Genomic DNA, 18,213 nt, shown 5'->3' with positions numbered 1-18,213 from the left:
GCAAGTGGGGGTGTGTAGGTCAAACACTGTAGAGTAGCATTAAGAAAACATGTGTTGCCAAGATTGTACAGGCCAACTCCAACACTTTGTGTTTCTCGCCAATCCATACAAATCTTCTCAGGTGGAAAAAGAAGGCTCTGTGGCGGAGCAATTCCATCATTAACGACTGCAAGAAAGTTAAATTTAAAAAGAGATCTTGTTTGTTTGTTTCTAAGAAAGGTATTTAAAAAAATACTATTCTGCAGGAGCACCTAGAGGGGCTAGCTACAATCCAAACCAGAAAAACTTATTGCAGACAGCTTTAATACCACCAAATTCAAATTGGCTGGTCAACACAATGTTTTGGGAAAAAAAAAAAAAAAAACAAACAACTTTAGTCAACCATTTTAATTTTTCTAAGGCAAGGCTAACTGCCATTCTGTTTGTAGCACCTAATGCCAAGTTCCTCTCCATCTATAATCTTTAACCTGATTAACTCAACTACTGTTTTTTTCCTTATTATAACTTAAACCACAAACTTAGACTTGAAATTATACGGTAAAAACGTAAAAACTAGGAACTAGGAATGACGGTACCCCTACAGATACCAGATCTTTTCCTGAGCAATGTTATCCTTCAAAAAACCTGTGAAAAATGGAAGCTGTGAATAGCAACAATCAAACACTTTTCTTTGCAAAACAGAAAAGACATGGAGGAATCTGTGCATTACAAAAAGCTCCCCATATTTCTCTGTTGACTGTAAATATATCAAAATTAATTTCTGTAACATCAGTCACTTCAGTTGCCTTAGGGGATTCGCTTTTGAAGTCTTTGTTCACAGTAGTCCCCTTCTCTATCAGTGCAACAAGTAAGAACTGCATTTTCTACTTTTGCTTTGAAGACAATGGAGGCAGGATAAAACGCACACTTACTTAGATCTCTTGGGGCAAAAGCCTTAGATTTTTCAGATGATCTACAGTAAATAGCACCTCCACGTCCTTGGGCCACAGAGACTTGGCTTGAATCTTCTGCAGGCACTATCCGGCCCCAGTTGGCGGTGCGTGACATCAGTATTTTAGTACTTGGTTTCTTGGATTTGCCAGACCGCCTTGAAGAGGGCTTTTTAGGCTTTGAAGATTTGGGCTTCTTAGCTACGGTCATTGTTCACATCTGCAACAGAGACAGAAGTTCTGGTTGACGTAAGAATATCAGGAAGCATTCCAAGAAGAAAAGAGTAACAGAAGTCCTGTCACTTAATCTCAAAGAAACAGCCTTAAGAACTAAATCGCTGGTATGAATGATTTAAAAAGAATCCCCAAACTAAACACACAAAGTGAAAATTTCCATCTAAACTCTATCAGTATTACTTTTCGCTTCTGCAGAACTAGTGGCCGATGCCATTTCTTTCACTTCCGTAGGATTTTAATCCATTACAACTCTGGAGTCTTTTTAATGTAAAAATGTAGAAGACATTCTCTGAGGGGAATCAGTTATTTATTGATTTCCGGAGTTGCGCAACTATCTGTTAATTAGTACCTATGATCTAATAGATAATTGTTGCAATTATCTATTGCTGGCATTAGTAACGGAACACTATTACTTCACTGCCTGCGTTTTTCTGTTTCGTCTGCACAAAGGTACCCAGAACTCACTGCTACTTTTCTTCTGTCTTTCCAGGGCTCGCCCTCTACCTCACTGTCTACTGCACCAGTCATGAGGGGTTTGTTGTGATTCTATAATGAGCCTAGCTTTTAAATACACCTTTTCTGGGCGTCACTTGGTGATGGCAAGTTAATTTGTGAGGGCTCCTCAGTCTACATCATGCGGTTGCTTTTTCCAGGTGAAAAAGCGGAGCCGTAAGTGGCAGTACACTAAAGCCCTGGCATGTTGAGATCCAAGAGGAGAGATGTTTGGCCCTCCTTTTCACTCCTGGGAACCATATACCTCAAAACCCACAGAGGATGGGCTATATCTCAGAGAAATCTTGGGAAAGGAGAGCATGAAGAGCATGTTTGCAAATTTATTTCTCCCTGGGCTTCTTCTGCTTCTCCAAGAAAGACGAGTTTGAATATAACTTTGGCAGCAGTACTTCTGGTGTTTTACTCCTACCACATTTAAAACTCCTACGAAAAACTGAAAAGTTAGACTAAAAAGCAGCTCTTTCCGTTCTCCTTTCTAAAGTTGCACGTTTTCCTCATGCAAAACAACAGGGGAATGTAAGCTAGAAATGGAAATGCTGAATGTAAAACAAAACAAAACAAACCTCAGCCCTCCAGGACAAAAGCCAATAACTGCTACAAAGTCCTTTTTAAAATGCTGATTAGGTTTCAAGGTGATACCGCTTTAAATAAGCGTAGTTGTCTGTCCATAGGCAGAAGCTGAATAATGACAGGATGAACTTCTATACTTCATGTTTTGTTACTGTCTTACTGTAGCACACAGGGACTTGTTACCTTCAGGGAAACCACTAACCTCATGGAGGGTTTAAAACATAAGCTAGTTTGTTATACCAAAATGACGGAGAGAACAAAGCATAAAGTGCTTTCAGATTTCTAGCACGCCTTGATTGCTGTCCATTAAACTTCAGACACGTTAAACAAAACACAGTAAATAAGAAAACTCCTAGTCCCACAGCTGGCAAATTGTGTGCAGAGGTTGTAATTAGAACTTTTTTGCCCTGACGTTTTACATTTAAAATTGATTTTAAATCCATTCTATACACACTTTCCATTCCTGAAAAAACAATACGCAAACCTGACAAATGCATTTACATGAGAAATGAAGTCGTCCTTGTCCGATTGGAAGACTAAGGTGACAGCTCCTGGGCTCAGGGATAAGCTCCGATCTTCACCAGTGACAGCTCCTTTTTTAGGATTGAAAGGGAAAATGTTTCAGCAACACATTGGAAACATACTTAAGGGACAAGAAACAAAATCAAGACTGCAGTGAGAAGGAGAACAGAAAAACAATACTGGGGGGAAAGGAAAGGAAAGGAAAGGAAAGGAAAGGAAAGGAAAGGAAAGGAAAGGAAAGGAAAGGAAAGGAAAGGAAAGGAAAGGAAAGGAAAGGAAAGGAAAGGAAAGGAAAGGAAAGGAAAGGAAAGGAAAGGAAAGGAAAGGAAAGGAAAGGAAAGGAAAGGAAAGGAAAGGAAAGGAAAGGAAAGGAAAGGAGAAAAGAAGAAAAAAAGAAAAAAGGGAAGGGAAGGGAAGGGAAGGGAAGGGAAGGGAAGGGAAGGGAAGGGAAGGGAAGGGAAGGGAAGGGAAGGGAAGGGAAGGGAAGGGAAGGGAAGGGAAGACCTTGATCTTTATACTGACCAATGAGATAAGCCTTACACATTTTTAAGTTTATTTTTGACAACTGATTGAGGTGTTACCAGGTATTAAGTACGATTCAAGAGCAAATATTAACACTAGAAAGAAGAAATCCGATCCACCACCACTGTTTCAAAATACATCCATTTCTCATTTGGAGATGACGTCTCTCTGGCAAGATAGTAGAAAAACTGTAAATACCGATAGAGCTTCCTCTCCCGATGTTCCATATACATACCGATGCTGTTCCTACACCTACGCTCTGAGCATAAATTTATGTTGACATGAGTGACAAGAGAGGGTGTTACTCCTCTCTTTGTTTGCCTTGAGAGACACACCTCTTGTCCATTGAAAAGTAAATTCAAGATTCCAGATCAGTTAAGACAGTTGCTATCCCCCCATTCAGAGTTCTGCAGCAGCACTGTTCAGATGTGTTTAGCAGTCTCTTTAGAAAATGTTATCACTTAGGACCTGCTTCTCAGTAGGTCCACGTTTGGCCTCCGCTTAGCAGAGAGTCAATCCCAGCTTAAGCTTTCGTACAAGAGCCCCTTCACGAAACGGAGTTGAACCCTGACATAACTGAGTTGAACCTTTAACCTTGAAGCTTCCTTAAAGAAGAAAGCAGCACCCAGGCCAGGAAATAGAAATTAATCGTCACTTTACCCTGAAACGCAGTGGGCTATTCTGTGCTGGCAGGATTGCTGCCGGGCTGGCCGACGAGGCGGCGGGCAGCTCCCCGGGGCCACAGGGCCTGGCACAGGGAGCCGCCGGGGGTCTCCAAGGTCCGGGAACAGCAGCAACAGCAGGGACAGAGGGGACAGCAGCGACAGCAGCAGCCACCTCAGCCGGGGCCGTCTCCACAACCGCCACAACGGCCTCGGAACGCCGCCGAACTCGGAGCTCCAGCGTGACGCCTTTTCTGGCCGCGCTGCTCACGGCTAAAACCAGAGCGTTTCCTCCGGCGTGTGTTTACTGTCGGTGCCGGATCGGCCCTCACCCCGAGCTCTCCCTGCCGGGAGGGCTTTGGGGTTGGGGTTTCCCTCCCGCCGCCGCCGCGGGCAGGCCCCGTGCGCAAGGGGTCCGCGCTGGGGAGCAGCATCTCACCCACGGCGAGAGCCCGAGGGCGCAACACGAAAAAGCCCCGACACGAAAAAGCCCCGACATGCGGCCGAGGCGGCGGGGAGACGGCTCTGAGGGAGCTGCCACTTCGCCCCGCCGTCCTCCCCTCCCGGGCCGCCCCGCCGAGCCCCGTGCGCCTCAGGTGCTGCGCTGAGGGGGTGGCTGGCTACTGAGACAGCTGCCCAGGGCACTGCTCATGGCACCGAGCCTGACGGAGGTCAACAAGTGTTGAACAATGCTCTCAGACATCGGGTCTCAGTTTGGGGTGGTCCTGTGTGGAGCCACGAGTTGGACTTGGTGATTATTGGGAGTCCTTTCCACCTTGGGATGTTCTCTGATTCTAGGTCAGCAATCCAGTAGCTGATGAGAAGTGTGGAGTCATTCAAAGGGAAGAGAGAGCACAACACTTCTCGTTTGCAGAAGCGGCTATTTGTTAACCAAACCGACGATTCCTTTGCTTCTAGAGCAACTAACAGCAGGGATCCGCTTTACAATGGAGGGAAAAGAGTCGTTGGCATGTCATGTGAAGTAAGCTTCAAATCCCAGAGGATGATTTTGTTGGAACTTTATTCAGCTGAAAACACGGAAGCCTTGCTTCTGCTTGTTTTAGTTACAGCTCCAGTTTACTTTGGCTGGGAGGGAAGGCATTCCAGGCTAATGTGCTGTACCTGTTCCTTCAGCTCATTGTCCATAAACGGAGGAGCAAACGAAATCAGTTTAATCTCCATTAAATGCAGCAGACAAAGCGGAGTAGAGGGCGATCTAGCACTTAATTTTTCCTGTAAGCAGGAAACCCAGAACTCAACAGTTTTCAAATCTTGTCCTGCAGTAAATGACCAGCTGAGTGAAGCTTGCATTTAGAGGATGTGCTCCTACAGTAGACGGAAATAGCTTTTCCTCTTCACAAGTGCAACTGAGTGGTGGACTGGCAGCTACGTGGTTAACTAGTTGTGCCAAAGGGGTTGTGTTGAATGCACAGAAAAATATGCAGGTCCCAACAGTAAATGGTTGTCTGTAGGCATGACACTGAGTACAGATGTTGTCCACAGGTTCGTGCAGAGTGCACCGTGCCAATAAGCACCCAGAGTCGGAATGCACACGAAGGTCTTTTAATTATATAATTACTTATAGAACGCTGCAGAGTCAGGCACTTGGCCATCTTTCGCAAAGCAAGCACACCTCTGACTCGAATCACCGTCATTTATACACAGGAAACTTGTGAAAACTCTCTCTTTGGCTCCTTTGGATTGGTTATTACAGCTCACCTAACTTATCTCCACTGAGCTTGTGCATTACAGAGGAATACCGGGGGGGAGGGGGAACAGGAGAGGGGGGACACACACCGAATCCCACATTAGCATAGATTAGCATTTTGACAGGTGTGATTTTTAATGTGCTAATGACCCTTAATGAGAAAAAGGTTACTATAGGTCAGTCTGGAGCTGGTGTTCTGCTTCCTGTTTTTTCCCTTTTAGCCCTTCTCTTCCTTGCTTCTGCTAGCTCAAGGCTACCTGTCTCTCTCCTTCTTTATTTTCTCAGCTAAAAGACTGCACAAGCTACAGGCCTCCCTATTTGCTTCAACATTTCCTTGTTTTTGTTTTTGTTTTTGTTTTTGTTTTTTTTCCCAGCTTTGGGACGACACAGGTGTGGTTTGATATTTGCCAGTATAGCTAAAACTCACGCCAGTCTGCTCACGCACAATAAGTAGTAAGATTTAAGGACTGGTTTCATCGGCTTCTTCCATACTAACATCCTTCTTGTGTTTTAGATATGCTGTAGTTAAATCAACACTAAGTTACTACTTGTGGAGTAATTGCCTTAAGCGACTAGGCATCATAAGCACACCTCCATCCCAAAAGCTACCCGCCTCCAAGGTGCAACCACCCCTCACTGAGCACGCCCTCGGAATTTCTCAGAGCCTGTACCTTTAAACGCAAGTGAGATCATTTCTACCAAGCACAACCAAGATATGCATGACTAGAGTCACTCAAGCTCCACCTTAAAGATAGAAAATAATATCACTTGCTTTAAGAGAAAGGGGATGTTAGGGAAGATACTATCAGGAAGGATTCCTTCTGACATCACTCGACAGGCTGAGCCTCTCACTCCCCCACCCCCACTCCATTGGGACGCCGTGGGGTAAGATCTGAACGCTTGCTTATACCAGGCGTCTCTGTGGAATCTTAGAAATCTCTAGAGTTTTGATGCTTTTTAATGTCTTAATACCTAGGCTGTGTACCTGTGCATTTCATGCATGCTAGCTTGCTTTTGCAGACGGTGAATTTATCACTGACAATCCAAAGAACCTGTGTACCTGTCGCCGTAAGAAATTGCACTTAATTGCATTCTTCCTAGCTGTGAGAGTTCTCCTTGAATGCGACTAGAGCGAGGCCGTACTGCGTTGTTGGTGAATCCGTGACCGTGATAGTTCAGCACCCTGAATCCGACGGGACCCATGACGGTCAATCGGCTACACCCCTTAACGCGACACTACTAGAGGAAGAAGATGACAGGGCTTGCATGCACTGCATTCGGCTTTGCATGTGAAAACACCCCCAAATAATTTCACATGCATTTAACGTTTTTAAAGGGAAAAAAACAGGAAGGTGTAGTCTCTCTGTAAGCTACAGCCCTACATAGTTAAGGCATCAGCATTCATTCCTTTGCTTGATAGCAAAGTATGAACATACAGAAGAGTTAAATATTTTCTTTGCATTCTTAAAGGCGATTTTTCAGACTTGGGCTTCAGTTGTTGGAGTTGAAGAGATCAGTAGACATCCTTACTTTTACGTTAAGACCAAAATCTTTATCTAAGATTGTGTTATCTAACGCAACTAAACTCCCACCCCCACATGTTTTTTTTGCAACTTCGCAATGATCTTGCTGCAGTCCCACTCTGATGGTCTTTCAGTAACATGCAAACTGCCGTGGCAGATTCTGTTACAGTGCTTTTCTATTGACAGTGTGCATAACACTCAAGGTAAAGCCCCTCATTTCGCAGTGGGGACATAAAGTGTTTCTTTGGACCCTGCTGCTTCTGTTAGTACTCATTTTTTCACAAACTTGTTGAACCTGAGCCGTGCCTACTGAGCCAACGAATGCTTTGATGACACTGTATTTTTTCAAAGCAGTTTTGCTTCTTGGAGCTACAGAAGCAGCTCTGGCGACGTGATAGGGAATTGTGCTGCATTGGCAAAACCAGACTTAGCTACAGACTTACAACACTTGCTAACTCGATCTATTTCAAATCTCATTTTAACTTTAAAGGACAATCAGTTTTGTGGCTCCTGTCTTACTAATTTGCCTTGTTTTGCATGGAAGGGCAGCCTGTGAATGTTTTGCTTTATTGCATGCTTCAAAAAAAGGCTGAGGAAGAGACTGGAGGAACCTTTTCTATTCTATGGACTTTCCCCCGAGAGTGTGGAATTGCAGGCTACTTGGATGAATGTTCGAATGTGAGTAAGGGAGCAGACCTCAGCCAAAGGAGGTGGAATCCTTGCTTAATAGTATCAGTGTGGGGACATCTTTGCTTAACGGGAGCCGTTTAAACTCTTCATAGAAACAAAATAAGCTGGACATCTTATGTTTGGAAAGCAGTATGGTTACACAGCGGCTAACATAATGACTTGAGTCTACTGCTCTGCCACTTCAGGTTTTGTTTTCAAGCAGTGCATACATCAGTTTAAGCTTTGGACAAGGAGATTTGCAATGCAAATAGTGATAAACCAGAATCAGCGGCGCTGACGAGTGTAATGGTGAAATGCAGCAAATCAAGTATTCCTGGAGAAATGTGAGATTACAAAACTAGCAAGCCATGAAGCACTTTTGTTGTTGTTTTTTAAATCAATTCTTATATGCTGAAATAGCACCTTCAAGAAAATCTGTTTATCTAGCCAGGTAACGGTGTCTCCCTGTAAACATGAAGGAAATGCCAGGAGCAGCCATACCTCTTTGCTGTCAAAATAAAGAGCAAGTCGAGGCCAACATCATGCCATAGTGCAAAGACTTGCTAAGAAAGATCATTCTAAGAGGTCTGCAAGAAAAGATGACTTACTTTGTCATAAGTTTGTCAAATAGAATGGACGAGTTAGTAGTCGAGTACCGACTGTGTCCGACTCTACAGCTGCGGCGCAGCTCCACGTCCCTGTTTTCTCCGTGGACTCGTCTCACAGTTTTTGCACCAGCTCTACTCCTCAATGTTCTGGTGACTGAAACGCAGAAACAAAGGATTTTGAAACAGTGAAGATGGGATTCTCCTTATTTCACCGTTGCTCTTGTAAAATGGAAACAGACAAACAAAAAAGGCACCCTGAAGTGGATTGAGTTTTCTTTACATTTCAGATCAGAAGTTGGTGTCACAACCACTGCATTCCACTTCTTCATCGCTCTGCACGTTTAAACTGTCTACTTAAAACTGGGACCTGTAGGGAAATTTTTAAAGAGACTGAAAGCTAGCCAGACAAAAACAAACGTGCAACTTTTGTTCCATGCAGGAGGGAAATCTACTCCAGTTATTTCTGTCTTGGAAAAGTGAGAACAATCAACACCTTTCTCTAAGGTGTTTTCACTCCAGTCATGTCAAACTGTATCTAACAGTGCTCAAAACAAACACTATGACATTGCAAGCCTCTTCCTAAGAGGTGTATGTTTGATTACTCTGTTTATGCATGCAGCACTTCCATTTCCTGCATTAGGATCTAACAGCTCAAGGAGGGAAGAATCGTTTCAAGAGAAACACCCAAACACCAGATAACTCAAACTCGTGCTTTTTAGAAAAAAGCCTGCCCATTGTTTGCCATACAGCACCCTTTGGCACAGGTTTGTTGCTTGCACTGTCATTAAAAGAGCCAAGAGGACAAGGGGAAGGGAAGAGCTACACCACTGTGCTGCTAGGATCACAGCTAAGGTTTACTTTTGTGCTTGCCAGCTATAAAACTAAGTTTGAACTTATCAAGTATCGATTTCCTTTGCACAATTAGAACAGTTTGCTTTGTGCCTACCAAGCTGCAATTCACACTGCTCCCTCCCCAAGGAATTCATAAAATCTCCTATTTGCACCTACCTCTCTTCACAGAAAAGTCACTGAGGAGTGAATTCAGCTGACTACAGAAGGCTTTGGGGCCAAATGAAAGCCATGGAGTGACCAAGTGCCATCCTCTTCAGTAACCAGCGCAAATAGGTATCCCGGGGACTTACAGCCACTTACCTGTGTTATATTCTTTTTTTCGTTCCAATTTTGGCTTTCTCAACTGCCTACATTAAGAAAGAGGACCGGGCAGAGAAGGGAGAAAAGACTTGTTGTATTAGACCCATCAAGGATGGGAAATTTCACCATGTTTACAAGCCAATGCTCCATGGTATACAAAGAGAAGCCTGTAGGCCTCACGCAGAATCCACATCCCAAGTCTGTTGCGTACCATATACACGCGGTTCTGTATGTACCCACATTTCCTAGCTTGCTCATGTTGAATTCTCAAAATTATGAGCAATAGCACCCAAGTGGAAAAGATACATGTCCTGGTTTCAGTTAGGACAGAGTTAGTTCTCCTCCTAGTAGCGGGTAGGTTGCTATGTTTTGGCTTAGAATGTGTGAAAGGATGTTTAGAAGAGTGCTGATACCACCCTGATGTTTCGATTGCTGCAGAGCAGTACTTACAACAAGCCAAGGACCTTTCGGTGTCTCACTGTCCTACTAGCGATCAGAATTGGCGCACAGCAACAGCTGCGAGGGGACAGACTCAGGATGGCCGACCCCAACTGGCCAAAGAATTCTATGCCTTATGGCAACACGCTGCACCATGGATAGGGCGGGGCAGCCGGGCTGCTAGGGGTTACGCTGGGCACTGGTCAGCGGGTAGTGAGCAACTGCATTGTACATCACTTGTTTTGTACACATTACTAGTAGCAGTACTATCATCATCATCATCACCATTATTATTTTCCTGTCTTAATAAACTGCCTTTATCTCAACTCGCAGGCTTCACTTTCCCGTTTCTCTCCCCCATCCCAGAGAGGGAGGTGGGAGGGTTGCAGAAGGGCTGTGTGGTGTTTAGCTGCCGGCCGGGTTAAACCACAACAACACCTCAAAGGGGTTGGGGAAAAAAACATGTTTTTTTTAGAAAAGCGGAAGACTTTCACTGAGAAGAGGGATTCTAGTTTTAAGGTACTGGTACACCATCAGCATGCTCTTAGGCCTCTGCTGATTTTAGCCGGAGGTTTATCAGGCCACAACTCACTGCACATGCTTTCTCTCTTGCTTTTCAATCTACAAATCGAACAGAGATTGAACATATAGAAATACAGTACCTTGAAAAGCGTCTTCTCTTGACATTTCCCCTCAGTATCGCCATACTTTCTTCAAAGCTGGAGACTGAACACCGCAGGATGCTTTTGCTCATTGATCTTAAACAGTGTCCGTTGAAACATTCAATACTGGGAGAAGAATAATCCTAGGGAAAGAAGGAAACAAGAATATATTTATGTGAACCACGTAGATTCAGATAAAGAAATTCTGCCTCACGCAAGTTTAATTGACCCTCCTGACTTGGTAGTGGGGCAACTAATGGCAGGCAGACACTGAAACGCTGCTGTGCTCAAGAAAAACCTGGAGAGAAAAAAAAAAAAAAAAAAAAAAAAAAAAAGCTTTCAAAACTAAAGCTTCCCTCTCCCCACCGTTTTCTTGTGGATAACTTAAGCTTAATATCCTTGGCAAAAAGATATTGCAGCAAAACCTTTCACATAAACTTAGTGTTTCGTGAAAAACTACAACAACAAAACATTAAATTCAATTGGAATTTTTTCAATAAATTCAATTGGAATTTAAATTCAAAACTTTAAATTCAGTTGAATTTAAATTAAAAAAACTAAACTAATTAATTTAAATTAAAAAAAATTAAATTCAATTGACTGTTCAGAGGAACAGTCAAGCTTGACATTATACATCCTAGAATTAAAATCTAGTTTGAGTTTTTCTCCCATCTCCAGACCTTGCTAAAGATGCTTATTAGGAGCTCTGTCAAAAAAAGTGTAAGGCTTGTTATATCAAAGCTTCGAACCCTTCTTACTGCCCTTGACCTTCTTCACATTGCTGCTCCTACAAGGGTGAGTACTATCATTTTTAGTACGGGAGGGAAGCTGTGATATCCTTGAGTGGGGGGTCGTTCTGTTTACAAAATGAAGTTCCAGTAAGAGTACATCAAATGAACCAACTTTCTTTGAACTTTAATTCATCACTATATTGAATGAATGACCTCTGGATTTCTCTCTCCCATTTGGAAGTCGATTTGAAAACAAACTACCTCTGCCATAAAGAGCCAGGCATCAGAGACACCTGTTGCGCCTCAAGAACGGAGAAGGTATGAATGACAAGAGCAGCTGAATAAAATGCAACTTGCCATTAGAAATGGGTGTACTGGCATCTACAGGTGCCGCTGGCATCTCCTCATTTTCATTACTCTCTTCATCTGGTTTCTCGTCTTCAGTAGCAGGGTTCTGCTGTGGTGACTTGGAGTTGTCGCATGGAGCACGCGCTGCAGAGGTGCGACCTTGCAAGAAAGAATAGATACCAAAGATCTTCGTCGTGCATTTTCAGTTACAAATGCAGAGACAAGTCTTCAAATCCTTAGCGTTAAAGCACGTACCTCTTTTCTCACGAGATTCTTTAATTTGTTCACAAAGTCGTCTAAACTCTGTATCCATTTCGTTCCTCACCATTGAATATGCAGTGTCTTGCAAAACATAGGCGCTGTGACGATCTGAAATTTTACACACTTTAACTGAATGTTGTCTACCAACCAATGAAACTGTTTTGATCACAGAAGAAAATTGCTTTCTTCATAGCTTGGTTCCGAAAGGTTCTCTCAGTGAATATTTTCAGCATAACAACATCGAAGTTAATTAAAACAAAAACACAAGTTCCTGGGGAACACTTATATCACAATTCCATGCCCAAGTAGCAAAATGATAAAATATTTACAATGTGGTAAGAGATGTACTCTGTGGACGTCCAAAATCATCTAATCCATCCGAAGTCTATTGTCCGCACACAGCATTTATCCATCTATACGTTCGACAGATTTTTTAAACTAGGGCTAAAAAGCACATCCTCACCTGTAGATCTTTGATCCGGGTAGTACTCTAAGGCATTGTTACAGATTAGATCGATGTCCTTCAGCTAGTCTCCGGCAGCGAGGTACTGGCGCGAGTCAATTTGAGTCAGAACTGTTGAAAGATCCATCGGCTCTTTAATCCTTGTGGCATAGTCAGGTACCTGCAGATCAAATACAAGCATTCAGAGGTTTTCTTAACCTTGCACACTGTCTACCAAAATTATTCTGAAGACTTTAAATAAACGACTTCCTAAAAACTCTGAACATTTGCGATGCATCAGAAGATGCTGAAATTTACCAGTTTGCTTCTCAGAAATGGAAGGGCTCTTTCATTTTTCATTAGCGCGGCCACGAGAGGACAACAAGAAGTAGGGAGGTCAGAAGCACGTGCATGGTAGAGAAGAAACACTGAGGGTGGGAGATTCATTTCACTTTGCTTCAGAAAATCACAACAGTGCAAGCTGAGCAAGCCATCCGGCATTCTCTTTGTTGTCGACATTGAGGAAAAGGTGCATGAATTGCACCTGTGAAGTACCTATTGCAGGCATCTACTTTAGAATGAGATAACTGGGCCCTGAGGTGCTCATTTCTTCCCTCAGACCAGAAGAGGAGACTAATGACCAGTTCAGATGAGGACATATGTATCTGTCTAGATTTTTCACAGCTCAAGAACCTAGGAAAAAAGGGGAAGAAAAGCCAGTGGAGGCCCACATGAAGACGACTTTGCTGATCCGCAGGTATATTCAAGTTACATCTGTCTTTGAAATATACGCCCCTAGTTTAGGCTTATCTCATCAATTAAGAAGAAAAAGGCATCTAAGCAGCCAATTGGAGGAAAAAGAAAACACACTGCACTTATGGTTGATTCCTATTGAGGAGTTCCAGATGAAACAGAGAACAGGATCTCAAAACTTATTTTTACAAACTGCTGCTCCCATTCCTGTTCCCACAGGAACTGACAGTCCAAGAAAGGGCTTCAGACTTCACTCAAGTAGTCCTGTAAATACTGTTTGTAATTATAAGGAAAGATCTCTGTGCTTTTCAGTGCTGTGACACGCCTACATATCAAAGCTTTTTCACGAGCAAACTGTGTTGGCATTTGGACTGGCTTTTTAGAATGAAACCAGGGCTTTCAGCGAATAATCCCATAAGACACATTTGAGAGTCAGCAGAAGTAAAAGCACTGCCTCTGCTTCTTGCAAAATCCTAACAGTGCAGCCCTAAAAACAAAGTTGAACCTTCCCCAAAACGCTGAGAAGTACGAACACTGAGAAGTTACAGACACACACAGATCAGCACTACTTTACCTTCTGTGGGTCAAAGGGCTTTGCAAATTCCCTGAAACGTCTGTCAGTGGCAAGTCTGTGAGTAACGTCCCTCAAGAAAATTCTAAGGTCACGCAAGGTATCCTCCTCTTCCTCCTCCAGCATCCCTACTTCTTCCTCTTGTGGCTTCTGAGGCTCAGCTGGTGGTGCTACAGGCACGACTTCCAATGTCCAATCAACTTCAATTCATCAGGAAGAATTAGCCAATTTACAGTACTCAAATACAAGCATACGACAAATTACTGACAGAAAATGACCACCAAAGCAAAGCCCAAAGAGCTAGTAACTTCGATAGGAAAGTTTTAGATGTACTTCTCCTATCCTCCTCACCTCTTTTCTTTACAGGAGGCTTAGCCACTTCATTTAGAATTAGGTCCTCAAAAAAAGATGCTCTCTCTGCCCTACCAGGCAACTCAATATTGCACACTTCTCCAAATTCCTTATTAAATAATTTTTGGATCTAAAGCAGAAGGAGGAGAGACATTTCAGATATAAGGCCACAAAAAACTCATCTTCTATTCCAAAAAGACGAGTACCTTTTCAAATTAAGAATAACCTGAAGAACACAAACTGAAAAAAGTTATCTTCCTGGCCTTAAAAGGCTACATTTTCACAGGCTGGCACGGCAAATTCAAATATCACCTTTAAGAATCACCTGTAGAATTAAAGCTCACTGAAGGGATTGTACGCTACACTGGTAAAGTAATGGCTTTCACCACATCCAACAGCGCCTCCTTTGTATTTACTTGCCTTGCTGCATCCTTTACTTAGAACCTTTATGGCTATCGAGGGAAGAGAAAGGCTTCAGCAGACAAGTGAGGGCTTTTTGCTGAGTTTTTATTTCTCTACCAAAAGGTGTCTGAAGTAGCTAGTACCTCTACGTCTTCCTCCATTTTCAAGTTCTAGTATTAAAAGGTAGGTGAGGAATTTCACTACTTATTTTAGAAGGAATTTACAGCCTGTACAAAAACTTCTGTGGGAACTCAAGCACTTTCAAAGCAGTTGATAATAAACACGTCTAGGTAAGACCCGTTCTCTTCCCCCAGTGACTGAGACCAAATCATCAGAATGAGAACAGCGTGGTCCTGTTTTGGGCACCTTCCCTTAATGTAAACTCTCAGAAGTCAATGAAGTTCTGCACCTACTTTTACTACAGTTTATTTAGGAATACAACTAGAATTTGATTCCAAAGTTACTTTAGCAGAAATTGGAACTCAGCTTTCCAGCTTGGAAAGCTTTGGCCTATATGAAGAAAGAAACTGATTTACTTATTTTTTTTTAATCAAAGTGTTTCAATTCTCTACTAAATTGCATTATTAGCAGTTTACCCAACATAGCATGGAATGGCAGACTGTCAGAAGAAATCTCTTCAGTAAAAACATCCTCTTGTCATTTCAAGCACTGCATATTCTTGACTGAACCACTTTGTAGCCACCAGAATTATTGTATTAATTTATTATTTGCATGTGTGAGAAGGGGGGTGAAAGTCACCTGCTTGACTCAGAAAAAACCTTAAGCAGATGCTTTCACAGTATCTTTTTCTCTAAGCAAATTTTAAGTGATTTGTTAGGGTGCCTGAGTAATAACAGCATGCATTTAAGAAAGCACAGCATTTTGATGCTGAAAGCATTCATAAATTACAAGACACTGAAGAAATAGTAAGGAAAGTATTGACAAATACCTCTTCTGGGAGATCTGAGTGACGTACATCAGATGGAGCAAGCAGCAAAACTGGCGAAAATGCTGGAATGTTACGTAGTAGAGTTAGAAAAGTAAGTTTCAAGGCAGGTCCAGCGTTGTCCCACCATAAATGGATATCTGGGACATAAATTGTGCTTGGTGCTGTCTTCTGAGCATTTCGGATCAGCTAGTGAAAAGGAAAGCTTGGGTAAGAAAACTAAAACACGTACAATAACCTCTTAATACATAGCTACATAGCCATCTGACTGCCCCATGAAATGAAACTGCGTGAACAGAGTGGCAAGCATCCTTTCACATAAGGAATTTCTCTGTGCACCCTTTCAGATTATCAGTATTCGGAGAACTCTAGTCAGAAGATGGGAAGGATATATTCAGGCAGTGGCTAGACACCGTAGCTATATGGCCACAGCCACAATCATCGCATAACAAAGAAAGGAAAAGTCCCTCTTAAGGGACACATCAGTATTCAGTCGTGTAACATGTCTGTCCTTACTTGTATGGCTCTCAAACGTTTCCACTAAAGGTAAAAATATTTTAAGGTAGTGATGCCAAACAAGAAAATGGATTTCCTGCCTAAAAGTAAAAACACCAAATCTGTTCATTTTTTCTAGTTAAAACCACATCACCGTGCAAATGAAGTGTTTTCTGAATGTTAATGCTTTTATTGCACATACTGCAACAGCACAAGTTGTGTATGTCCATGTGAAAACAAAAGAAACAGAAGCCCCAAACCTTGGTTGCCTTACTAATATAATTTAGAAGGCGGCTACAAAAAGTAGCCGACATGCAGTCTGATACAGAGCCATCTACTGGGAGCACACAGTCTTAGGAGGCAATGAGAACTACTTTCTGGATCCCAGTGACATGAGCAGCATTTCTTTCCACAAAGAGATGTTTATTAGCAACACCGCCCAGCTTCCTGAGCTGCTAGCAACAGCCTCACTGTAAAACTGGGTGTGGAAAATGTCGACATGTACAACATCCAGATTGTTGTGGTGCTGTCTAAAAGAAAAGGGGATTTTCAGACAGAAGCAAACATCCGGGCACATTAAAACAAGGCCACCTCCATTACCAATTAATTTTGCTCACCTTACTTGCAACTCGATTGATCCTTTACATACAGTCAGTGAATCCGATGAGAAGAAAAAGAAAAAAGGTACCTGTCCGCAGATTTCTTCTGGCGGTGCAACGTTTGTAAGCAGAACAGAAAGGTCCAGGGTGTGAACAGGAAACTTCTCCAAAGCGTGCAACACCACGGGTGCCACGTAAGAAACCTGGCCGTACCCTTCTTTTCCTACTATTAGCAGATGGGGCTGGCATGATGTTGGTTCACAGAAAGCACTCCTAGAACAAGAGTTAAGAAAACAAGCTTATAAATGAGGTGCTGAATAGACACACAGATGTTCCAAGTAATTTTCCTATAGACTTTCTTTTCCCTCCCCAAATACTCCAAATGGCAGCGGTACATTAAATACATGTAAGATTTCCAGTTAAGTTATTCAGTCATTCCAACTGTTTCACCGTCTTCCCTTTGTTTCATCTTCTTCCCTTGTGTTTCCTATTCTTTACTAAACCAAGACTGCAAATTAATATCCCTGCAATCTTGCTTTACTACTAGGAAATAAATTGGTGAGGAGCATTTGTTTCCCCACTACAATCAGGCTGTACCTCTGCTGGCTTAAATCAAAGATGCTAGAGACTTAGCCTTGCTCTAGAGGACAGAAAATCTTCTGGACAGCACAGCAATAGAAACTGAGAAAAATAACTGATCCAGCTGTGACAACATGATCTAACTTTCCAACTGTGGGCTTGCATGACTTCCATACTAAAATATCACAAGATTAACACAACTTGGTGGCTTAACAAATAAAGACACCATTCAATTTTTTCTCAAGGTGTTTTAACAAGCCCTTTCTCAGTTTTCTTTCTGCTACATAATTCACTACTGGTTTAACAATCCTGGAAAACAGAAGGGCAAAAGGTGGCAACACAAACCCATGAAGTTGGGTATTTTTAGCTAAAAGGACAGACAGCACATTTATGTGGTCTTGAGTCTTTCAAAGAATGCCATGGATTAAGTCAACGTGTTCTGGTAGTCTACGGATCACTTTGGCTTACGAAGAGAAGCCTGGGCTTTTCAATTTGGTCATTCAGAGCAACTTCATTACAACTTTAGTCCCTCCACCCTTTCTTCTTGTGAATACCAAGCACCCCTTCAACACACAAACTTGATGTTGCCCCTTCGTCTACCACCCCTCGCACTTTCAACAGCTGGAACTGTTTACAAAGACTCAGCAGACCTGAGAATTTAAACATAACAGGGATCTATCTTTCTTTACCTGCTGAAACAGAGGCATTTTTTCTCTGGTCCGTTAGGCATTCCATCTTTTAATTCATCTCCAGAAACCAAGGATGCATCGTCATCACTGTCAAACATATCATCTTGTAAAATAGGATTGAAATGCTCTGAAAGGCAAAAGAGGTTTGTTAACTTTCCTGAATAGCCTTTGTCTCTTTCTCTTCCATTAATACAGCTTCTAAATCAGTGCCAAAACCCTTTCTTCATTTGAGAGCACACACTGAAAGCTATTTCCTAGAGTTCAGCCCACCACAGATCTAAGGAGATGGCACAAGGCCCTACAAAGCTGTACTAAGTCCCACTGATGTGTA

The 18,213-nt window shown here is 42.5% G+C and overlaps 2 protein-coding genes across 2 annotated transcripts in view; both read right to left on the bottom strand.

Annotated features, from left to right (window-relative positions):
* LOC311216333 (olfactory receptor 14C36-like) overlaps positions 1–18,213 on the bottom strand; it is a gene marked incomplete at both ends in the record, with an annotated part of 60,411 nt that overhangs the window by 5,505 nt on the left and 36,693 nt on the right. The window lies entirely within an intron of this gene.
* LOC311216613 (ATPase family AAA domain-containing protein 2-like) overlaps positions 16,844–18,213 on the bottom strand; it is a gene marked incomplete at both ends in the record, with an annotated part of 35,489 nt that continues 34,119 nt past the window's right edge. Inside the window, one exon of the mRNA XM_084298145.1 lies at positions 16,844–16,887. Coding sequence (XP_084154271.1) covers positions 16,844–16,887 — 44 coding nt within the window. The remainder of the gene's footprint in view (positions 16,888–18,213) is intronic.

This window comes from Netta rufina (assembly GCF_964035555.1).
Source record: "Netta rufina genome assembly, chromosome: 18".
NCBI classification, from domain to species: Eukaryota; Metazoa; Chordata; class Aves; order Anseriformes; family Anatidae; genus Netta; species Netta rufina.
The sequence above is the reverse complement of the archived record's forward strand: the minus strand, read 5'-3'. Positions and strand labels throughout refer to the sequence as shown.